The sequence below is a fragment of the Xiphophorus hellerii genome, chromosome 10 (genome assembly GCF_003331165.1).
Source record: "Xiphophorus hellerii strain 12219 chromosome 10, Xiphophorus_hellerii-4.1, whole genome shotgun sequence".
Lineage (NCBI taxonomy): Eukaryota > Metazoa > Chordata > Actinopteri > Cyprinodontiformes > Poeciliidae > Xiphophorus > Xiphophorus hellerii.
The window spans coordinates 22848133-22874082 of NC_045681.1; the positions used below are offsets into that span (position 1 = coordinate 22848133).

The following is a 25950-nucleotide window of genomic DNA, read 5'->3' on the forward strand; positions in this document are numbered from 1 at the left end:
AGCTGGAAGGAAGCACTGTACCAGAACTAAGCTTTAATGGTGGGTCGTCCTCCTTCGCAGCATCCACCTTCTGTGTAATGCTCCTGGCGCGGCCAGAAGTCAAAGAAGCCCCGTCCTCTTCCAAACCTACCTGATGGTGTTGCGAGGTACCAATAGGTCTGGAGTTCTCTGGACGCAAAATGGGCTCTTCCTCTTTGTCAAGTCCAGACGTGAATTCAAGTGAAGTACAAGGAGCCGTGTCTTCTTCAGGCTTCTCAGCTACCCCAATGTCTTTTATGTATTTGAAATTTGGGGGAAGAATCTCAAGAATCTCAGAGTGCAGCAACGCAGCACTGCCACGGTCCACAGCGGAGCTCAGCTGATCAAGCTTCGAATTGAGATGTTTCAATGACTGTTCAAGCACTCCTATGCCCCACAGGAATTTAATGTTTGGTGCAAGGACCTGGACAACCCGAAGTCTGGAATTAAAATCATCCTGGTCTTCATTATTAGCCTCGTCTTCACTGGAGCTGGTAGTAGAGCTACCGCTGGAGCTAGTAGTAGAGCTACCACTGGAGCTAGTAGTAGAGCTACCACTGGAGCTGATAGTACAGGCATTACCTACCTCATCTTCACTGGAGGTGGTAGTAGAGCTACCGCTGGAGCTAGTAGTACTGCTACCACTGGAGCTGGTAGCACAGTCCACAGACTGCGGAGGTGAACTACACCTCAACCCCTCTCCGTAGTCTTCAGAAACCATGTCGGTTTCATTTGACCACACCTTACCGTGTTCCTTACCATTGTCTGGAAGTCCCTCCAACTTTGGGGATCCATCTGCTGGAAGCGCCATGGTCTGAGCTGCAAAGGAAAAAACAAAGCAAAAAAAGCTATTATTCAGGATCTAGACCTTCACAAAAGTCCAAAGCAATGTTTTGAGGGAACTAAAATCCCAACAATACAATAACCCAGGTTTGTGAATGTGTTTGTTTTTCTTGAATATATTTAATTAACAATATTATTGCTATGCCATTGTATTTGATTATACAATAAAGACGGGAATTAAGAATCTAAATAAACAGGCCGACATAAGTGGCCTTTCCTCCGTTTCCAGGGGCTCCCTCCTACAAAAATAAAACTGTTTATTTGGTTTAGAAATCCATATCCAGTGTTAAAATGGCCATTATATTTTGTCTGGAGATAAGCCAGACAAAATAATTCAAATAATAATCTGCATCCCTTATGTGTGCATGATGCCTCAAAGTCTTATTATCACATGTTAATATTACTCCAAATGGCTCAGTTATGGTTGAAGGTAATGTTATGAAATTCATTACATCAGTCTGAAGATCATGGCTGCACACAACCCAGCAAGAAACTCAGATGAATGTTCACACAATAATTTTTCTCCAAATGCTTCTTTCAATATTACCATCTCCATGGAGACAAAATACATCAACAATGGATTCTCTAAAAGTAATTCTCTCAAACTAAAATAAAATGTTTTCCAATCACCACACCACTATTAATATTGCCGACTCTTTCTGAAAACGTAATCAGCGTGAAAATATATTACAGCTGCCAAACATGCAAAGGACCAACACAGCATTTCGTAAACCACTAATTATTCAAAACTCCTCTTTCTTAGAAAAATAAAATGAAACAATAATAAGTTTAAATCTAAACTACTTAGAGATAATCCAGGAGAAATACATATCTAAAAACTTTTCTAATATTCAAGTATTAAGATTTTATTTCAAGCAACGTATCCAAGGAGACCAAATGTATTTTTGAGGCATTTTCTGAAACCTGGACCAGACACTGACTCTCATTCCAAAGATCTGAATAAATCAAAACCAATCTTCTAAAACCAGAAGTAACTATTTAAACCAGATAAGCAGTGTTAAATCCCCACATTCTCACCAAAAAATGTTAACTAACGAATTAATCACAACCAGACTAACTGAAACCGAGATCAATGTTTTTCTAATGAATTTTAACATTCAAGTAACTTCTGAAAATGATACGTCACTAAAATGCAATGGAGCAAAACACTGTTTTTTCTGGTCTTGAGTAATTACAATAAACTAAATAATTGAGTTACTTTGTGAAATCAACAGGTACACATTGATTGTTCTTTAAAGATTTTTTCTAAGAATAAAGTTGTGTGTTATTTATTCAATGTATCCATGGAGACTACAAACATTTTTCAAAAAGCTGGTTCCAAAACTTTTTTCAAACCAAAACAACTCCAGTCAGCATTACTGACATTTTCCAGAATTTCAAATAACTAGCATATAAATCACAAAACAAATTCAATTAACTCACAAATAAGTTGCACCCCAAAAATGCAAATTATATTTTCCTAGACAGAGAGTTGTAATTTCCAAAAACTGAACACCAAAGTCATCAAAGCTGACTTTAACCAACTCAAATAATGTTTTTTTATTCTTTTAAAATCAGTTCACCCATGTAATAAAACTAAACGCATATATTAAAGTCTATCATTAGATAGGAGGAGGCACATGTTTGAAAAGTGTTTCTTAATTTTTTATTGAAGTCATTTTAAATAATATCACCAAGGTATCCATGGAAACTAAATGTTTTTCTGGGCTTTTTTTTTTTTAAATGAACAAAGAACCATCCAGTTTACCAAAAATTGGACACCAAAGTCATCAAAGCTGATTTGTTTTTTTTTTTACAAAGAAATCATTATTTTCTTTGTTAAAATCAGCTTTAATTGATGATAACTACTGTATGTCTATACACGATTCATTGCCTACTAATGTTTTATCATTAACAAACACAAACACACACTTATAATGCTTATTACTGGGGCAACAGTGGTAGGAGTTTGCCCTGCAATGGTCCGCCTCTGTCGTTGTGTCCTTGAGCAAGACACTTCTCCCACCTTTAGCTGGAGTTTATTGCTGGCACGATATAACATCTGTGGCTACAATCCATTGGCTTAATATCATCAGTGTGTGAACGTGTGCATGAATGGAAATTTTATGTAAAGCGTCTTCGAGTGTCCTAATAAACCGCTAGTCTGATGTGATTACCATGGAAACCAAGTATGTTTGTCAGGGCATTTTTCAAAAACACAAAAAACAAAAGTAAAGGCCAAGAATTGGACAGAAATCTTATTGTTTGTTTTTCTTCAAACCAGCATAACAATTTTTCTCAAACACTAGTGTTCATATCCCAGACATTTATCCACAAATGTCAATAAGCTAACACAAAAGTCACAAAACAATTTAAATTAACTCACAAATTTGTTTCACCCCACAAATGCAAGAGACCTATTAAAGCTATATGCTTTAAAGAAGTCATCAAAATTTCAAAGAATTGGCCACCAAAGTCATCAAACCTGATACTCTTAGATTAAATATCATCATTTTTGTTTTTTCAAATCAATTCATGTTTCCTGGCTATGCTAAAAATAATAACAATAATAAAAAACAGATCAACATGTCCCTTTCTTGAAAAAATAATGAAATTAAACAATTACAGTATAGACTATTATAAAGGTAAATACAATTTTTTTGAATGTGTTTTAAAAATAATGTTAAATATTTAACGTATTTCACTTAGTGTATCCATGGAAACTGAGTGTTTGTCATGGCATTTTTCAAAAAATAACGGTCAAAACCCATGCTAATTTTCCAGAAATTTTACGTTAATTTAACTAATTTGACTATAATTAAGTAAAATACATATATTTATTAAATCACTACACCACAGTTTAACATTCCTGACATTTCCAGCGAAATTCAGTTAAGAAAAAGCCTCATTAGTTAAGAACGATCTATGCTAGCAAAGAATGCTACTTGTCTTTTTTTTTCTACAGCAGTCAGTATTTCTTTAAAACACACACACACACAAAATAAACTAAACAAGTCACTAATGTCTTAGTAATAACTTGCTTTCGTTTATTAAAAAATAAAAGAACGATTTTAACCTTCCAGCTGGTCACCCTGTTGGTGCTTCTCCTGGCCAGGAACCGTCTTTCGCAGGTTTCTTATCCACGGGCTTCTTCAGCAAGTGCGTATTTCAGCAAGTGCTTCTTTAACAAGTTTTGCACAGCAGACTTTTCAACAAACTCAAACCTTCCGAGGCTGTAAAGGCTCCTTCAGGCGTCTCTCTCAAAAGTCCCGTCGCAAAGGGGAAAGAACTCAGAAGGTCAGCGTCATTTATAGGCTTGAGAACGCTAACGTCGTTTCCATGACTATCATTGACGAACGCACGCACTGGTGCGTCAGAGAAATCGGACTACAAATAATGCAGGTAATGCAAGTGTCGCGTTGTCTTGTTCATCACTCCGTATGCTGCCACCTACTGGCCAACCAGTCTAAGTTCACAATGACATTTTTGAAACTTACACGACTGATGTGACATTAAATTTCTGCTTTCATTATTAACTATGTCAGTTTCGGACCTTCAAATGGGGAAAACTTCTCTCTGTCGTAAAGCATGGTTTGGAAGAAAAATTCAAATTCAAAATTCAATTCAAAAATACTTTATTGATCCAAAACAGGGGTCACCAACACGGTGCCCGCGGGAACCCGGTTGCCCCAGGGGACAAAAAGGAGACATTTGGAAACTGCTACTTGGATGATTGTACAGCTTAAATACCTCTGAATATAGATTTGATTTAGATTTTTTTTTAACTTATCTTTTAAGTCCTTTTGTTCATAGTTTTAAGTCGTTGGCTATTTTGGAAGCAATGTTCTTGAAAGCGATGGACGACCCGGATATCCTTTTGAAGCGGACGCCGTTCAGGGAGAGACGGGGGAGCTCGCAGACCTCCATCTCCCACCGGACCAGGTTCTCGGCCCGCCCGTCGCCATGGACGCAGAGGAGCAGGAAACTCTCTTGCTGTTCGTAGTCGCAGTTGTTGGCGTCGAGCACCTTGCGGATCTCCCTCATGATGTCGCAGGGCTCCATGGAGCTGGTGGTTCTCATATTCCAAGTGAATCTGAGGGAGCGGGGCTTACCGTCTTTAATTTCCCCTTTCTGATCCCCAGGTACATGGCGACTGTGGGGAGAAAGACACGGAGGAGAGCTTGGCTTAGATTGGCTAAGAATAAATTAAAATCCTGCTGGGATTGTTTGCAACAAATCTTTCACAGAAGTGACTTTTTGTTTCTTTTAGGGGCGGAGGTGAATGAAACTATAAAGTCTAATAAAGCTGAAGTTTTTCTTACTGTGACCTGAGCCGCTCTGAGCTCAGTTTATCTTTATGTCACATTTAGGTTGCAGCACAAAGCTGTGGAGCCTTTAACTAGACAAAATGTAGTAAACAGTCATTACAGCTTTTTTTATTATTTGCTTGTGAAACCAACTTGTCTTTTATTCCAGTTTAACGGTAAAGTTAAATCTTGTTTTAATAATAATAAAAAACAGTTTTAAATAATCTATTACCATATTTACTCGTTACTTTTACTACATTTTGTCTGTGACTTCCAAACTGAGAAAGGGGAAGTAAAAGAAAGTAAAACAGACTGAAGCCATCTCTGAAAAACCCAGAATATCACTGCAACATTAAGATTTGATTCACTGTACATAAATAAATTTTTAAAAAGTTCTTTAACTGTCGATAAGATGTTTGAAACATAAACTAGTGATGGGTCCGGTAACACCGATGCGTCGGCGCATGTGTCAAGCTCATAGACCAAAATCAGCGTCGGTGCGCGTATTGTTTTCAGCAAGTCACGTGACCGATACAGGAACTGTTTCCAAATGACACTGGTGCGCCAAACTGTTTATATATGGAAGCCAATCTGTCAACGGGATGCATTTGCCAAAATAATTCTTGATCTTTTACGGTACAGCGTCAACAATGGAGCCTCAAGGCAAACGAAAGGTTTCGTAGTTTGGGGCCATTTTAATCTTACGTCAGAAAATAAGGTATTGGTTCTCACTTCGTAGTTGTTTCATCCGGTTCTTTTCAGTTTCTACTCGATCTATCCGAATCCAAATTCAGCTGAAACCGACTCTTAGTTTACTTTCATATTATGTTCTGCAGGTTAAGTTTTGCATGTTTCTCCTCTGATATTATACATTTCATAATTTTATTCTTAATTTACCCTCCATAAATAAAAATCTTTAGGCAGAAAAAAGGGAAATAAAGACAATCCAGCTATAAATAAATACAAAAAAGACATTTCCAGCAAAACACATCCATAAAGATCTGCGTACAAAATATAAAAGAAAAAATGTAAGTTATGTGAACAATATACAGTGTCACTAAAATCTGTTTTATTTAAATAAATTCACCTCCTCAATGCTGAGGCATAGGGCATCAGAATGAAGTCACAGATACACCTGGATAAACTCAGGTATACAGCCAGTCTACAAATTACTCAGCTGCTTTTTATCAATTATTTCATATAAATGTATTGTTTACTTCATTTTTTCTACAGCAGGAGAAGTTGTGTCAAAAAAACGGAACAGACTAAATTTCAAAATTTTAGAAAAACTTTTTTTTTTTTAACCGAAAATTTGTGGGGAAAAAACAACAACAAAAAACCCCAGTCCACAAGCATCCTCATTCCAAACACGATCGCTTTCATTTTCATCACTTGGTTCATGTTCACATTACTTATTGACTGTATCGAAGAATATCAAATATATTTTGATTTTAACTGAAGATATGACATTATACAATATATAATATACGATGAAATTAAATGACTTAAATCTTATTGTACAGTCATGGCCAAATGTTTTGAGAATGATTCAAATGTTAATATTTACAAAGTCTACTGCTTCAGTTTTTATAACGGCAATTTGCATATACTCCAGAATGTTATAAAGAGTGATCAGCGTGACAGCAATTAATTGCAAAGTCAATATTTGCCTAGAAAATGAACTTTATCCCCCAAAACACATTTCAACTTCATTGCAGCCCTGCCTTAAAAGGACCAGCTAACATTGTTTCAGTGATTGCTCCATTAACACAGGTGTGGGTGGTGATGAGGACAGGGTTGGAGATCAATCTGTCATGATTAAGTAAGAATGACACCACTGGACACTTTAAAAAGAGGCTGGTGCTTGGCATCATTGTTTCTCTTCTGTGAACCATGGTTACCCCGAAAGAAACACGTGCAGTCATCATTGCACTGCACAAAAATGGCCTAACAGGAAAGAGAATCACAGCTAGAAAGATTGCACCTCAGTCAACAATCTATCGCATCATCAAGAACTTCAAGGAGAGAGGTTCCATTGTTGCAAGAACGGTTCCAGGGCGCCCAAGAAAGACCAGCAAGCGCCAGGACCGTCTCTTAAAAGTGTTTCAGCTGCGGGATCGGGCTACCAGCAGTGCAGAGCTTGCTCAGGAATGGCAGCAGGCAGGTGTGAGTGCATCTGCACGCACTGTGAGGCGGAGACTCTTGGAGCAAGGCCTGGTCTCAAGGAGGGCAGCAAAGAAGCCACTTCTCTCCAGGAAAAACATCAGGGACAGACTGATATTCTGCAAAAGGTACAGGGAGTGGACTGCTGAGGACTGGGGTAAAGTCATTTTCTCTGATGAATCCCCTTTCCGATTGTTTGGGACATCTGGAAAACAGCTTGTTCGGAGAAGACAAGGTGAGCGCTACCACCAGTCTTGTCTCGTGCCAACTGTAAAGCATCCTGAAACCATTCATGTGTGGGGTTGCTTCTCAGCCAAGGGAGTCGGCTCTCTCACAGTCTTACCTAAAAACACAGCCATGAATAAAGAATGGTACCAGAATGTCCTCCGAGAGCAACTTCTCCCAACAGTCCAAGAGCAGTTTGGTGATGAACAATGGCTTTTCCAGCATGATGGAGCACCTTGCCACAAAGCAAAGGTGATATCTAACTGGCTCAGGGAACAAAACATAGAGATTTTGGGTCCATGGCCTGGAAACTCCCCTGATCTTAATCCCATTGAAAACTTGTGGTCAATCATCAAGAGACGGGTGGACAAACGAAAACCTAGGAATTCTGACAAAATGCAGGCATTGATTGTGCAAGAATGGACTGCTATCAGTCAGGATTTGGTCCAGAAATTGATTGAGAGCATGCCAGGGAGAATTGCAGAGGTCCTGAAGAAGAGGGGTCAACACTGCAAATATTGACTTGCTGCATTAACTCATTCTAACTGTCATTAAAAGCTTTTGTTACTCATAATATGATTGCAATTGTATTTCTGTATGTGATGACAACATCTGACATACACACATGAAAACCAGAGGGCAGCAGATCATGTGAAAATATAATATTTGTGTCATTCTCAATACTTTTGGCCATGACTGTATAGACTAGGTCATCAAATCAGTCTGTGAACTGCGTTGCCTGTAGGGATTTTTAATGTCCAGCAGGTGTCAGTATTCAGTGACACAGTATTGACGCGGTATCAATACAGTTATGCTATGGGTCAAAACGATACATGACGCCTCATTTACCCATCACTAACATAAACATCTTCATACCTGACAATTGGAGATTAAAAACTTATTTCTGATAGGAAATGACAACAGCATCTCAAAAGATAATGTAAGAATTTCAAAGTAACTAAACTATTTATAACATTCCTCAATAATCAATAAAAAAATATTGACTGACTTTAAAGCAGTCAAACTTTTTTAAATCTATTTTTATTTCTGATTAGCTCTTTCCATGTTTCCTCATGTAGCAGAAGCTCCACGTCTTCTTACTAATTTATAAGATCAAAGGGATTCCTTCAAAACATGTATTTTACATAACAGTATAAAATCTTTTTGTAACTTCAGTATTCTAATGCATATTAGTTTTATTTGAAATAAATCTATTTTGTTTGTCTTTTGTGTCATTTTGATTTGAAACCCCAGTAATTATTGGCTTAACATTTAAATCTATTTATTTAGTAAATAACACAAAGAAATTCTGGTCGTTTCTTCTTCTCTGGCTTTACAAACCAGAGAAGAAACAAACAAAAACAAAAACAAAACATTTCTACTTTTCATATCCATTTTTCTTTTAAATTACCAAAATTTGACATTTTAAAATAGTTTTTCCTAAAAACCTCCACCGCTTTCTGGGTTTTTCATAGATCGTGTAAAGGAATATTTTTGGAGAATCTCAACAGGAACCGGAGACATTTCAGCAGAATTAAAGCAGACTTTGAATCTTCAGCTAGCATGCAGCGTTAGCAGAGCGGCACGTCACACAGCCATGCAACCGCAGCAACAAAGCTGCAACAACACACTGCTGCAACTCCTACACACTCAGGGCAAAGCAGCGCGGGCCTGACGCTACATGGGAAGCGGTGTGTGTGTGTGTGTGTGTGTGTGTGTGTGTGTGTGTGTGTGTGTGTGTGTGTGTGTGTTGGGGGGCAGCAGGTATAAGCTCACCTTGAGCCCTCAAGTCTCCCGTTTCTCTCAAACTCGGTTGAGACTCTGAGGCGCCGTGAGAAGATTCACACGGGGAGTCAGGGGAGAAGAAAACAACAAAACAGATTGTGGATTGTGCACAACACAAATCATTTCTCATCAATTTCAGTGAATGGAAGAGAAAAGAAAAGAGAAATAAAGTGTGTGACGGAATACGTTAGCGACGGTGTGAGCCACCACCAACACGTCACTGAGCAGATGAAGCGGCCGGGTTTGCAGTCAGCGTTTGCTGCCTCAAGTTAACGTTAGCTTCCAAGTCTCAGTTTCTTACAATGTAATGTTATTTAATTGCATTTCACAAATTACTTCAGGAGCATAACGAGGTGCAAAGCGTTTGCTAGCATGAGCTATTTTCACAAAACCCTTCAAAGGTGAACGTTGAACGTGTTTGGAGATTTGAGGACATGAGCTAATTCAAGCGACACCGGTTTCCTTGACCGGTGGTTCCGTTTGGCAAGCAAAATAGCCGCTACAAACTCAGCCCCTACCTTCTCCGAAGCTTGACTTTGTTGGTTCAAACTAGCTTCAACCAGTCTGCATTTATACGTCAAATAAATGCTGCTTTTAATCCCGCTGGAAGTGACAGCTACTGCGTTCATGGGCAACGCACGTGGTGTTGTTTTCAACGGAAGTGACGTGAAAAGGCCCGGATGATGACCACCCGGTGACGAAAGACCCCGGATGCTTCTCCTACGTAGTCAGTCGAGAACGGCGGTGACGTCAAAATGCTAAGAGATATATTAATAGTAGCTCCATTATATAGCGGGCTGCACAGTGGCTCAGTCCGTAAGGTCGTTGCCTTGCAGTCGGAAGGTTGTGGGTTCGCTTCCCAGCCTTTCTGCATGGAGTTTGCATGTTCTCCCTGTGCATGCGTGGGTTTCCTCCGGGTACTCCGGTTTCCTCCCACATTCCAAAAACATGACAACAAGGTAAGAGTTCATTGGTCACTCCAAATTCTCCCTAGGTGTGAGTGTGTTCCCCTTAGATAGAAATGGATGAATGGAAAATAAATTTTTTTTTAATGATTTATGTTAATCGCCATATAGAGACCTAATAAATTCAGATGCTTTGACTCGCCAGTAAGTGCTTTGCTCTCCTCCCACAGAGCCTCCTTCTCAGTTTTTTGCCAGGTGACTGTTGAGGAGTTTGTCCATGGACAAACAGCAAATAGGAGCTTTGTTGGGGGTTTTTCTACGGCAAAATTAATAACAACAAATCAAAACTTATTCAGTTCTTTTTGCTTGATTTGAAAAATATGCACAATTTGATGAATCGTTTTTTTCCCATTGTGAAACCAACTTTTTTTTTTTAGCTAAGGCTAGGCTAACAGACATTAAGGGTGTGAGAAGCTTCTTACCACAAGAAGGATCGATCAGCGATTAGTGCGTCGTTAAGCGCATCATTCAAGAGCGCATTAGTACGCGGCTGGCGTGCAGCGCCAGCAAACAGCGAGGTGTGAACCGGAAGGAAAACATGATGTCTACCAGGTGAGGGCAAGTACACCCAAGTACACCTCGCTGCAGCAAGGACGTAGCAATACAACAAATGGCAAAGGGTAAATCTCCAGGCCTAGATGGGTTAACCACTGAATTTTATACTTTCTTTTGGAAAGATTTACGAAAACTATTATTTGAGGCCCTGCTGGAATGCATTTCAAACAATAGTCTCTCTCCCACCATGAAACGAGGTCTGATTACTCTGATCCCCAAAGCCAACAAAGATCCTTTATCACTAAACAATTGGAGACCCATCACTCTTTTATGTACAGATTATAAAATTTTAGCTTTTGTTTATGCCAATCGCTTAAACAGTGGATTAGGAACGATTATTAATGAATGCCAATCAGCGTTTTTAAAGGGAAGAAATATCCATCATCACACTAGACTGATTTTTGATATGATTGATTATCGTAGCTTTATTGATAGTGACAGTTTTATTTTATTCCTGGATTTCTTTAAGGCTTTTGACTCACTGGAACACTGCTTTATAATAAAAACATTAATATATTTTGGCTTTGGGGAAAAAATTTGTAATATAATTAGATTATTTTATACCGATATAAGTAGCTCAGTTTCCCTGGGAACGAGTTTGACCCCTAGTTTCTCTATGTCAAGAGGAATCAGGCAGGGCTGCCCAATTTCACCTAAATTATTTATATTAACTACTCAAATGCTTACCTTACTAATTATGAACAATTCTAATTTGCACGGTATCAAAATTTTTGATAAGGAATTCAAGATAAGTCAATTTGCGGATGATACAACAATTTTTCTAAGAGACAAAACTATGGTAGACATTGCGCTAAAATCTATTTTAATGTTTTCCGGCGCATCTGGTCTGTCTCTCAATATTGATAAATGTGAACTTCTGCCGATCCATTCCAGCTCTGAGACGTCTATTGCTTCCATTACAGTTAAGTCTGAAGTTAAATATCTGGGAATACTGATTTCAAAAAATACTATTAGAAGAGAGGAGGAAAACATTGGAAGTTGCTTGGATGGCATGAAGAGATCCTTGAGTCTTTGGTTAACTAGAGATCTGACTATTTTTGGACGAACTCTTCTGTCCAAAGCTGAAGGAGTGTCCAAGTTAATTTATCCATGCCATTCTGCTTTTATCTCTGACAAGAATATTAAGAAAGCCAATTCAATAATCTTTCAATTTATCTGGAGGAACAAAACTCACTATTTAAGACGATCTCATCTTATTAAATCCATCCATCCATCCATCTTCTTCCGCTTATCCGAGGTCGGGTCGCGGGGGTAGCAGCTTCAGAAGGGAGGCCCAGACTTCCCTCTCCCCAGCCACTTCTTCTAGCTCCTCCGGGGGAATCCCGAGGCGTTCCCAGGCCAGCCGAGAGACATAGTCCCTCCAGCGTGTCCTGGGTCTTCCCCGGGGCCTCCTCCCGGTGGGACGTGCCCGGAACACCTCACCAGGGAGGCGTCCAGGAGGCATCCTGACCAGATGCCCGAGCCACCTCAACTGGCTCCTCTCGATGTGAAGGAGCAGCGGCTCTACTCTGAGTCCCTCCCGGATGACTGAGCTTCTCACCCTATCTCTAAGGGAGAGCCCAGCCACCCTACGGAGAAAACCCATTTCGGCCGCTTGTATCCGCGATCTCGTTCTTTCGGTCATGACCCAAAGCTCATGACCATAGATGAGGGTGGGAACGTAGATCGACCGGTAAATCGAGAGCTTCGCTTTTTGGCTCAGCTCTCTCTTCACCACGACGGACCGGTACAGCGCCCGCTTGACAGCAGACGCTGCGCCAATCCGCCTGTCGATCTCCCGCTCCCTTCTTCCCCCATTCGTGAACAAGATCCCGAGATACTTAAACTCCTCCACTTGGGGCAGGACACCCCCCCTGACCCGGAGAAGGCACTCTACCCTTTTCCGGCTCAAGACCATGGCCTCGGATTTGGAGGCACTGATCCCCATCCCGGCCGCTTCACACTCGGCTGCGAACCGCTCCAGCGAGAGCTGCAGATCACGATCTGATGAAGCCAAAAGGACCACATCGTCTGCGAAAAGCAGAGATGAGATCCTAAGGCCACCAAATCGGATCCCCTCAACACCTTGGCTGCGCCTAGAAATTCTGTCCATGAAAGTGATGAACAGAATCGGTGACAAAGGGCAGCCCTGGCGGAGTCCAACTCTCACCGGAAACGAGCCCGACTTACTGCCGGCAATGCGGACCAGACTCTGACACCGGTCATACAGGGACCTGACAGCCCGTATCAAAGGGCCCGGTACCCCATACTCCCGGAGAACCCCCCACAGGGCTCCCTGAGGGACACGGTCGAACGCCTTCTCCAAGTCCACAAAACACATGTAGACTGGTTGGGCGAACTCCCATGCACCCTCCAGGACCCTGCCGAGGGTGTAGAGCTGGTCCAGCGTTCCACGACCAGGACGAAAACCACACTGCTCTTCCTGAATCCGAGGTTCGACTATCCGACGGACCCTCCTCTCCAGGACCCCTGAATAGACCTTGCCAGGGAGGCTTAAGAGTGTGACCCCTCTATAATTGGAGCACACCCTCCGGTCCCCCTTTTTGAACAGGGGGACCACCACCCCAGTCTGCCAATCCAGGGGAACTGCCCCCGATGTCCATGCGACATTGCAGAGTCGCGTCAACCAACACAACCCTACAACATCCAGAGCCTTAAGGAACTCCGGGCGGATCTCATCCACCCCCGGGGCCCTGCCACCGAGGAGCTTTTTAACCACCTCGGCGACCTCGCCCCCAGAGATTGGAGAGCCCAACCCAGAGTCCCCAGGCTCCGCTTCCTCAGTGGAAGGCATGTTGGTGGGATTGAGGAGGTCTTCGAAGTACTCTGCCCACCGGCCCACAACGTCCCGAGTAGAGGTCAGCAGCACACCATCCCCACTATAAACAGTGTTGGTGCTGCACCGCTTCCCCCCCCTGAGACGCCGGATGGTGGACCAGAATCGCCTCGAAGCCGTACGGAAGTCTTTCTCCATGGCCTCTCCAAACTCCTCCCACGCCCGGGTTTTTGCCTCAGCAACCGCCCGAGCCGCATGCCGCTTCGCCCGCCGGTACCCATCAGCTGCTTCCGGAGTCCCACAGGCCAAAAAGGCCCGATAGGACTCCTTCTTCAGCCTGACGGCATCCCTCACCGAAGGTGTCCACCAGCGGGTTTGAGGGTTGCCGCCGCGACAGGCACCGACAACCTTGCGGCCACAGCTCCGATCGGCCGCCTCGACAATGGAGGCACGGAACACGGTCCACTCAGACTCCATGTCCCCCACCTCCCCCGGGACGTGTTCGAAGTTTTGCCGGAGATGGGAGTTAAAGCTCCGTCTCACAGGGGATTCCGCCAGACGTTCCCAGCAGACCCTCACAACACGTTTGGGCCTGCCAGGTCTGACCGGCTTTCGCCCCCACCACCGGAGCCAACTCACCACCAGGTAGTGGTCAGTGGACAGCTCCGCACCTCTCTTCACCCGAGTGTCCAAGACATACGGCCGCAGATCCGATGAAACGATGACAAAGTCGATCATCGAACTGCGGCCTAGGGTGTCCTGGTGCCAAGTGCACATATGGACACCCTTATGCTTGAACATGGTGTTCGTTATGGACAATCCATGGCGAGCACAGAAGTCCAGCAACAGAACACCGCTCGAGTTCAGGTCGGGCGGGCCGTTCCTCCCAACCACGCCCCTCCAGGTCTCACTGTCATTGCCCACGTGAGCGTTGAAGTCCCCCAGCAGAACAAGGGAGTCCCCAGGAGGAGCACTCTCCAGTACCCCCTCTAAGGACTCCAAAAAGGGTGGGTAATCTGAACTGTCGTTCGGCCCGTAAGCACAAACGACAGTCAGAACCCGTCCCCCCACCCGTAGGCGGAGGGATGCTACCCTCTCGTTCACCGGGGTAAACCCCAACGTACAGGCACCGAGATGGGGAGCAACAAGTATGCCCACTCCTGCCCGACGCCTCTCACCTTGGGCAACTCCAGAGTGGAAGTATGTCCAGCCCCTCTCAAGGAGACTGGTTCCAGAACCAGAGCCGTGCGTCGAGGTGAGACCGACTATTTCTAGCCGGAACCTCTCGACCTCACGCACTAGCTCCGGCTCCTTCCCCACCAGAGAGGTGACATTCCACGTCCCAAGAGCCAGTTTCTGCAACCGAGGATCGGACCGCCAGGGTCCCCTCCCTCTGCTGCCACCCATCCCACACTGCACCCGACCCCTTTGGCCCCTCCCACGGGTGGTGGGCCCATGGGAGGGGGGGCCCATGTTTCCTCTTCGGGCTGAGCCCGGCCGGGCTCCATGGGTAAAAGCCCGGCCACCAGACGCTCGCCATCGTGCCCCCCCTCCAGGCCTGGCTCCAGAGTGGGGCCCCGGTGACCCGCGTCCGGGCGAGGGAACACCAAGTCCAAAGTTTTCCTTCATCATTGGGGTCTTTGGTCATCTTATTAAAGATTATGATAAAGGAGGAATTAGAGCTTTGGATTTTGAGGCTCTGATTGGTTCATTTAGAATAAATTGGCTGAAAAACTATTTGTCTCATTCCAACTCAATGTGGTATCATATCCCTAAATCTATGTTTAATAAGCTCGGTGGCTTGGATTTCTTGCTTAAATGTGATTTTGAATTAACCAAGATTAATATTGCACTGTCTAATTTTCACAAGCAAGTTTTACTTTTTTGGAAAATGATATTTACCCACAGTTTTACCCCACATGGATCCGTTGTGTGGAATAACAGATCAATATTAATAAATAGAATATCTATTTTTAAAACTGACTGGTATGAAAAAGGTATTTTATTTGTAACTGACTTAATGGATAGTAATGGTGTTTTGTTAGATCATAGAGATTTTACCAACAAATTTGATCTGAACTGTACTTGTAATGAATATCTAAAAGTATGCAAAGCTATTCCTGTAGCTCTGATCCATCTCATCCAAAACACCTTAAGATATTCAAATGTTATTTCATCTTTACCCAAATTGAAAATTGGAGAATATAGTGTGACTGATAGAAAGTGCAATAATGTTATGCTTGTGACTGCCTTCAAATCTAAATTATTTAATGATTACAACAATAGTATCTTGACAACAGCCAATCTGTCTATTATAAAGAAGGCGTTCTCCACGGATGTAAAATGGCCGATTTCACCAAAGGTTAAAGAAACTCACTTCAAAATCTCTCACAATTTTTACCCAGTGGCTGAATTTTTGCACAAAAGATTTAAATTTGATTGAACATGTTGTGCCTTTTGTGAATGTCCAGAAGAATCCCTTAATCATCTCTTTTTTTCCTGTCCTTTTTTTTTAAACTATGGAGAGACATTAAAAACTGGTTGTCCCTTAAAATTGAAGACATCCCAGAGATAACCATCACCCACATATTATACTATGTTGATGGCCTTGATAGTCAAATATCTGACATGGTAAATATTGTCTTCTTGCTTGTTAAATATCATATACACTGCTGTAAACGGAGAGGTTCTACACCTTGTTTTGATTTTTTTCTTAACCAATTTAAATTGTATTACACCTCATTGAAACATTTGAAATCTATTTCTGCAAAAAAAGTAACTGCCAGTATCTCTACTTTTCTTTTGTTTTAAAATCTTGCTCTATTATTATTCATTTGCCTTACTGTTTATGTGCTTATCTTTAGTCTTAGCCCCTTGTTTTTTGTTTATTTTTTCTACCTATGTTGCAATGTTCGTATACCTCAACGAGTCTTTGTATACTGTTTGTTTAATAAAAAAAAAAAAAAAAAGAGGTGTACTTGGGTGTACTTGCCCTCACCTGGTAGACATCATGTTTTCCTTCCGGTTCACACCTCGCTGTTTGCTGGCGCTGCACGCCAGCCGCGTACTAATGCGCTCTTGAATGATGCGCTTAACGACGCACTAATCGCTGATCGATCCTTCTTGTGGTAAGAAGCTTCTCACACCCTTAATGTCTGTTAGCCTAGCCTTAGCTAAAAAAAAAAAGTTGGTTTCACAATGGGAAAAAAACGATTCATCAAATTGTGCATATTTTTCAAATCAAGCAAAAAGAACTGAATAAGTTTTGATTCGTTGTTATTAATTTTGCCGTAGAAAAACCCCCAACAAAGCTCCTATTTGCTGTTTGTCCATGGACAAACTCCTCAACAGTCACCTGGCAAAAAACTGAGAAGGAGGCTCTGTGGGAGGAGAGCAAAGCACTTACTGGCGAGTCAAAGCATCTGAATTTATTAGGTCTCTATATGGCGATTAACATAAATCATTAAAAAAAAATTTATTTTCCATTCATCCATTTCTATCTAAGGGGAACACACTCACACCTAGGGAGAATTTGGAGTGACCAATGAACTCTTACCTTGTTGTCATGTTTTTGGAATGTGGGAGGAAACCGGAGTACCCGGAGGAAACCCACGCATGCACAGGGAGAACATGCAAACTCCATGCAGAAAGGCTGGGAAGCGAACCCACAACCTTCCGACTGCAAGGCAACGACCTTACGGACTGAGCCACTGTGCAGCCCGCTATATAATGGAGCTACTATTAATATATCTCTTAGCATTTTGACGTCACCGCCGTTCTCGACTGACTACGTAGGAGAAGCATCCGGGGTCTTTCGTCACCGGGTGGTCATCATCCGGGCCTTTTCACGTCACTTCCGTTGAAAACAACACCACGTGCGTTGCCCATGAACGCAGTAGCTGTCACTTCCAGCGGGATTAAAAGCAGCATTTATTTGACGTATAAATGCAGACTGGTTGAAGCTAGTTTGAACCAACAAAGTCAAGCTTCGGAGAAGGTAGGGGCTGAGTTTGTAGCGGCTATTTTGCTTGCCAAACGGAACCACCGGTCAAGGAAACCGGTGTCGCTTGAATTAGCTCATGTCCTCAAATCTCCAAACACGTTCAACGTTCACCTTTGAAGGGTTTTGTGAAAATAGCTCATGCTAGCAAACGCTTTGCACCTCGTTATGCTCCTGAAGTAATTTGTGAAATGCAATTAAATAACATTACATTGTAAGAAACTGAGACTCGGAAGCTAACGTTAACTTGAGGCAGCAAACGCTGACTGCAAACCCGGCCGCTTCATCTGCTCAGTGACGTGTTGGTGGTGGCTCACACCGTCGCTAACGTATTCCGTCACACACTTTATTTCTCTTTTCTTTTCTCTTCCATTCACTGAAATTGATGAGAAATTATTTGTGTTGTGCACAATCCACAATCTGTTTTGTTGTTTTCTTCTCCTCTGACTCCCCGTGTGAATCTTCTCACGGCGCCTCAGAGTCTCAACCGAGTTTGAGAGAAACGGGAGACTTGGGGGCTCAAGGTGAGCTTATACCTGCTGCCCCCCAACACACACACACACACACACACACACAGCTTCCCATGTAGCGTCAGGCCCGCGCTGCTTTGCCCTGAGTGTGTAGGAGTTGCAGCAGTGTGTTGTTGCAGCTTTGTTGCTGCGGTTGCATGGCTGTGTGACGTGCCGCTCTGCTAACGCTGCATGCTAGCTGAAGATTCAAAGTCTGCTTTAATTCTGCTGAAATGTCTCCGGTTTCTGTTGAGATTCTCCAAAAATATTCCTTTACATGATCTATGAAAAACCCAGAAAGCGGTGGAGGTTTTTAGTAAAAACTATTTTAAAATGTCAAATTTTGGTAATTTAAAAGAAAAATGGATATGAAAAGTAGAAATGTTTTTTTGTTGTTTTTTTTTTTGCTTGTTTCTTCTCTGGTTTGTAAAGCCAGAGAAGAAGAAACGACCAGAATTTCTTTGTGTTATTTACTAAATAAATAGATTTAAATGTTAAGCCAATAATTACTGGGGTTTCAAATCAAAATGACACAAAAGACAAACAAAATAGATTTATTTCAAATAAAACTAATATGCATTAGAATACTGAAGTTACAAAAAGATTTTATACTGTTATGTAAAATACATGTTTTGAAGGAATCCCTTTGATCTTATAAATTAGTAAGAAGACGTGGAGCTTCTGCTACATGAGGAAACATGGAAAGAGCTAATCAGAAATAAAAATAGATTTAAAAAAAGTCTATAGTCTAGTCTATACAGTCATGGCCAAAAGTATTGAGAATGACACAAATATTATATTTTCACATGATCTGCTGCCCTCTGGTTTTCATGTGTGTATGTCAGATGTTGTCATCACATACAGAAATACAATTGCAATCATATTATGAGTAACAAAAGCTTTTAATGACAGTTAGAATGAGTTAATGCAGCAAGTCAATATTTGCAGTGTTGACCCCTCTTCTTCAGGACCTCTGCAATTGTCCCTGGCATGCTCTCAATCAATTTCTGGACCAAATCCTGACTGATAGCAGTCCATTCTTGCACAATCAATGCTTGCATTTTGTCAGAATTCCTAGGTTTTCGTTTGTCCACCCGTCTCTTGATGATTGACCACAAGTTTTCAATGGGATTAAGATCAGGGGAGTTTCCAGGCCATGGACCCAAAATCTCTATGTTTTGTTCCCTGAGCCAGTTAGATATCACCTTTGCTTTATGGCAAGATGCTCCATCATGCTGGAAAAGCCATTGTTCATCACCAAACTGCTCTTGGACGGTTGGGAGAAGTTGCTCTCGGAGGACATTCTGGTGCCATTCTTTATTCATGGCTGTGTTTTTAGGTAAGACTGTGAGAGAGCCGACTCCCTTGGCTGAGAAGCAACCCCACACATGAATGGTTTCAGGATGCTTTACAGTTGGCATGAGACAAGACTGGTGGTAGCGCTCACCTTGTCTTCTCCGAACAAGCTGTTTTCCAGATGTCCCAAACAATCGGAAAGGGGATTCATCAGAGAAAATGACTTTACCCCAGTCCTCAGCAGTCCACTCCCTGTACCTTTTGCAGAATATCAGTCTGTCCCTGATGTTTTTCCTGGAGAGAAGTGGCTTCTTTGCTGCCCTCCTTGAGACCAGGCCTTGCTCCAAGAGTCTCCGCCTCACAGTGCGTGCAGATGCACTCACACCTGCCTGCTGCCATTCCTGAGCAAGCTCTGCACTGCTGGTAGCCCGATCCCGCAGCTGAAACACTTTTAAGAGACGGTCCTGGCGCTTGCTGGTCTTTCTTGGGCGCTCTGGAACCTTTCTCGCAACAATGGAACCTCTCTCCTTGAAGTTCTTGATGATGCGATAGATTGTTGACTGAGGTGCAATCTTTCTAGCTGCGATTTTCTCTCCTGTTAGGCCGTTTTTGTGCAGTGCAATGATGACTGCACGTGTTTCTTTCGGGGTAACCATGGTTCACAGAAGAGAAACAATGATGCCAAGCACCAGCCTCTTTTTAAAGTGTCCAGTGGTGTCATTCTTACTTAATCATGACAGATTGATCTCCAGCCCTGTCCTCATCACCACCCACACCTGTGTTAATGGAGCAATCACTGAAACAATGTTAGCTGGTCCTTTTAAGGCAGGGCTGCAATGAAGTTGAAATGTGTTTTGGGGGATAAAGTTCATTTTCTAGGCAAATATTGACTTTGCAATTAATTGCTGTCACGCTGATCACTCTTTATAACATTCTGGAGTATATGCAAATTGCCGTTATAAAAACTGAAGCAGTAGACTTTGTAAATATTAACATTTGAATCATTCTCAAAACATTTGGCCATGACTGTACAATAAGATTTAAGTCATTTAATTTCATCGTATATTATATATTGTATAATGTCATATCTTCAGTTAAAATCAAAATATATTTGATATTCTTCGATACAGTCAATAAGTAATGTGAACATGAACCAAGTGATGAAAATGAAAGCGATCGTGTTTGGAATGAGGATGCTTGTGGACTGGGGTTTTTTTGTTGTTGTTTTTTCCCCACAAATTTTCGGTTAAAAAAAAAGAAAGTTTTTCTAAAATTTTGAAATTTAGTCTGTTCCGTTTTTTTGACACAACTTCTCCCGCTGTAGAAAAAATGAAGTAAACAATACATTTATATGAAATAATTGATAAAGAGCAGCTGAGTAATTTGTAGACTGGCTGTATACCTGAGTTTATCCAGGTGTATCTGTGACTTCATTCTGATGCCCTATGCCTCAGCATTGAGGAGGTGAATTTATTTAAATAAAACAGATTTTAGTGACACTGTATATTGTTCACATAACTTACATTTTTTCTTTTATATTTTGTACGCAGATCTTTATGGATGTGTTTTGCTGGAAATGTCTTTTTTGTATTTATTTATAGCTGGATTGTCTTTATTTCCCTTTTTTCTGCCTAAAGATTTTTATTTATGGAGGGTAATTTAAGAATAAAATTATGAAATGTATAATTTCAAAGGAGAAACATATGCAAAACGTCTTTTATTTTGTTTTTTTCTCTCTCCGAAGAGTTTTTGCGGCGCTAATGGCTCGTATTTTTTTGACAGTAGGCAGACAGGAAGGAGGGTGGAAGACATGCGACAAAGGTCGTCCAGTTTTCAGGAAGAAGACTCACTTTGCTTGGCTGGATGGTAAGAACCTTTGACTTTTTTCACCTAAAACATGTTTTAGGTGTTTTAGATAAAATAATAATAATAAAAAAATGTCTGGCATGTAGCAAATCGTCCCTGTCCTACGAAATGTCCTTCGTCTTTTTTGTGCCAAAAGTGGGACAAAAAAACACCTGCTGGCCAAAACATAGGGTTTTGGCCAGCAGGTGCCAGTATTGCTCTGCAGTAGGGTCATTCGGAACCTGTGAAAAAGAGCCGTCATCATCAGAGCCTCAGGATGTTGCTGTGAGCTCATCAAATACAAAACCAGACCCCAAGGAGAAAAGACCTGAGAACCTTGACATTTGGTACAAAAATGATCCAAAGACAGAATCAGGTATATGGAAAATGATGACAAAAGACTTAAAAAGTTATCCTAAGTGGAAAAGTTGCATGACGTTTATAGATGAATTTAGCAAAGTTCACCAAGTTGAAGAAAAATAAAAACTCTATTACAGTTCAGTAAATTGTAAAGTAATATGAATTATTTTTATAATAAATAATACTATCCTTTAAGCCATTTAAGTATTCTGATGACTAGTATAATCACAGCTAAGCCCACATTTATTTATACCTCTTTATATTTGGAATTGTTTTCATTCAGCCAAGATATTTGTTTTTGATGAGTTGGGTATCTCAGAAAAGATCAAACGACTTCAAAGGAGTATTAGATTAATAAACGCTGAACATATGTATTTTTATTCAGATTTTAATACCATTGTGTCAATAATTCAATTTGGTATTGTGGAAACTATGTAGTTTTCTCAGTGATATAAAAAAGTTGTTGGGCGTGCCGTGGTGGCGTAGGGGTTAGCGCGACCCGTATTTGGAGGCCTTGAGTCCTCGACGCGTCCGTCCCGGACCCGACGACATTTGCCGCATGTCTTCCCCCCTCTCCTTCCCTGTTTCCTGTCAGCCTACTGTCATATAAGGGACACTAGAGCCCACAAAAGACCCCCTGGAGGGAAAAAAAAAAGTTGTTATAAGTATTGCAGTAATTATACAACCGTACATCCATGAAAAGCAGAAGTGGAGCCTCCTGCACAACCAACAAGAATGCAGCAAGTTTTTTTTCTGCCACTTTAAGTGGAGGAAAATTATTCATGGTTTTCAAAGTTTAAAAAAAAAGAAAAGAAGAAATCCTTTTCAGTCCTATTTCCTCGGACACCCCTAAAGAAAATGCAAATGGATTCAGAAATTGCGTAGTGATAATGTCATTTTAATGCGGCTGTTCTGCGAAGGCCTCATAGGTTTGTTTGAGAACATTATTGGTTGATATGCAATCAAATGTCAAGAGAGACAGAATAGCATAACCTTAAAATAACAGAAGCAGACATAATCAATGTTTCATATTTCAATTTATTTATAGCCTATCTGTTGCAGTTGAGCAATTCTGTTTTCTTCTTCTTCTGCTTTGCTTCTTTCTCAAAGACACATTGAAGGGCCTTCAGGCACACAGAGATGATTACCCAGAGTGAAGAGGCAGGAAATGAGAGTGGCCCCATCAAGTCCTCTCAGGGAGCCTATTTATGTTGCCGTGAATCAGAAGACACCAGAAGGAACCTGCTGCAGCTCGTAGCAGACGAGGCGCGCAATATGTCAGCACATTTAACTTAGAGCACTTTTTTTTTTTTTTAAGCTCCAACCGGCAGAATTGATTAGGGAATTAATGTTGCAGCTAATTATGTTGGATATTTATCTGTTTTTTCATATTTCAAGCTTATCTGACAAACAGTTTTTAATCGAATAACGTGCACAAACACGCAGGAAAGAAAATTCTGTACGCAAATTCTGTTTTACATGTTGGAGGTTTCAAATGTGCGACCCCAAGTGGTGGAGTAAAAAACAAAGAAAATGAAAAAAAAAACCCAAATACCTATGGTAAATTAAATAAGCTGTACACACTGCCTTTTATCCTAGACTGAATCATGTGAATGTTCTTCACTGAAAACATGAACATATCGTTTTGTTTTGGGAAACGTCTACAAAAAAAAAAAAAGAATCTAAAAATAGGCCGAGGTTGGAGAGGAGAGGAGTCTGAGAATGATGAAATGAAGCTGTGAACCTTTAGCATCCATCTGTGCTCTCTGAAAGAAATGTCGGTGTGATTTCTTTTTAAATTTTTTATTTTTTTAAATCTCCAGTCATGTGCACTTAGGCTCTGTTCACAGCTAACAAGTGGGCTCTGAGCACAAGACAACAAGCGTAGGCTGCAGGACAAGGCTGTTGTGTTTTTGTTTCTTCCATTAGGGGAACAAAACATTTCTGAGACATTTAATGTACTATCCCACTATGGAATGGGGAAGACATCGACTTTTTGACGTCATTTAAACTTTAAGTTTATGACTCATGCCAAAAATCCAGCTTAATCAGTATACAAATTATAAAATAACCAAATTAATTTTTCTTCTTTTGAAATATTAACATAGGTGTGTTATTGTTGTATGTGTTTAATTTGATAAGGAAAGGAAATCATTTTTTAGTTGACCCATTGCACTGAAGAAATGACCTGTTAAAGATTTCTTGTTGGGTCACATGGCACTACTCACTTACACAGCCAAAGAAGAAACCTTTTTCAGCTAGCTGTTAGCAGCTAGCTTTTAGCTACTTTCTATTTCAGAGCTTCTTAGTGGCACCAGAAGGCTTTTTCACAGCTTTTTTTTAATGAGTGTTTGATCATCTCTTGTTCAAAATCTGAAATGCATAAACTGAACATGAATTATGTAATTCTACTTTGAAAATACAGTTTGAGATTCTTGACACCTTCCCATTATTTACATCACATGAGCTAAGTGCATCGCTGCTAAACAGGCTGATGTTAATTACAGTGATAGTAATTACAGTAGTAAGGCTTCTTTGCGCTGAATATTATTTTATTATTAATATTACTATCACTATTGTTGATGCTTTGTAACCCCGGGGGGGCGTTACCGCCCCTGTTGAGAAACGCTAATGTGGACCCTCTCTGGACAGCTTCCCTTCGTTTTACCGTCAGCAGCAATTCAATCCACAGGGAGCTTGTTTCACCTTTAACTCTAGACAACCAATTGCCTGGGCAGGGTATGCCATACTATCGCTTTTGTTGATTTAAAAGGTGCAGAGGGTTTTTTTTTGTTTTAAATCATGTGAGCTAATGCATGAGTGCAGAGCCCAGCTGGCGTGACCAAGTATTCCCTGGGAATCACAGAAGCGACGTTCCCAAGAGATCCCAGGTTTTTGCCTCTATCTCTCTCTCTTTCTCTCTCTCTCTCTCTCTATTTGTCTCCTTTGGCCAGCGGGTTACATGGCAACGGTCTCCATATGGTAATTAATTGGTTCTACTTGCAGAACCCTTGAGTGTGACGCGGGTCTGGTGCATCAGTAACAACCTTCACTGTTTATTCGGCCCAAGGGGACAGACTGAGAGAAGCTCACGTTTAGGCTTCAACAGACACCAGTTTTACGCTTCAGATTCTGTAACTTACTATATTAAGTTATGAACAGCACCCTTGATTACATAACTTAACAAAGAAGGCGCAGGGATTTAACTCGCTGGAAGGAATTAGTCTAATTAAAGTCACAGTCTTTCCGCTGTGGTTAGCTGGACCCGTCCCGTCCAAACTGAATCAGCCACGGCGTTCCGACGTCCAGTCACACAGTACGGCTCTCCGCTTTGATGTTACAGCTATCTGCAGACGGCTCATTTAGAGAGTCGGGTTTGAATCTGCGTTCTACCCGTGTGTTTAAGAAATCTGCTATGTTTTTATGCATTGACCACTGTTCATACCTAATTCCTCAATGCTGTTATTTTTATACACTGACCTGCAAAATTACCATCATCTCTGTACTTTTTTTGTTTTTGAAGAAAAAGCAATGCAGTATATTTTGCTGAGATTGTATGCTCTACGCTACTACAGGAATGATATAGAATTGTGATGGAAAATGATGTGTAATGTGCATAATGCATCATTGCATAATTTAATAATTAATTTTATTGCACAATCAAGTAACTACATTAACCTCAATAGTTAAAAAAAATGCATATTTTATTTTTCAAGTCATGAAAAATGTTACTTTGTAATTTAACGTCTTGAAATTGGGCCTCTGTCTCTTTAAGAACCTCCTGCTTTTTCTGAAACTCCGCCTACAGGAAGTCCTCCCTACATTGCTGTGGTGAGGAAGGCAGACACAAAGCAGCATTTCAAAGTCAAACTGATCAAACTCACAGGAAAAGGACTGAGATTTATTAAGGACCACCGGTAAACCTTTCACTCTACGTAGCTGAAAATGTAGTCTGGCTTTGGTTTTATATTTGAGTAAAAGAAATGTAGAGTTTATTTATGGAACAGTTTGCACTGCTGGTTTTTAAAGTTTGACTCTTTTAAATGTATATCTGAAATATTTAATCTAGGTAAAATATATGTCCTGAGAGAGAAAAAAAGAGTTTAAATCTAATCTAATCTGGAACGATGCTTGACTTCATGTAGGATTTGATTCAAACAAACGAAGGACTCAAGGATACAATCCTTGAATTAAAAGAAAAAATCTATTTGATTAAAATTGTGAAAGACATGCATGTCTAAAGTTACTGATGGAATTGACAATTAAGATAGATTATTCAATT

At 41.1% G+C, this 25950-nt stretch overlaps 1 protein-coding gene across 1 annotated transcript; it reads right to left on the reverse strand.

The window, feature by feature from the left end:
• Positions 1–4652: 4652 nt before the first annotated feature.
• Positions 4653–20119, reverse strand: LOC116727425 (uncharacterized). Its single transcript, XM_032574847.1, has 4 exons — positions 19722–20119; positions 19615–19633; positions 10729–10940; positions 4653–5014 (listed from the first exon to the last, which is right to left on the reverse strand). Exons 1-4 carry the CDS (start codon positions 20117–20119, stop codon positions 4669–4671), a joined length of 975 nt encoding a protein of 324 aa, XP_032430738.1. The 3' UTR covers positions 4653–4668.
• Between the last annotated feature and the right edge of the window lie 5831 nt (positions 20120–25950).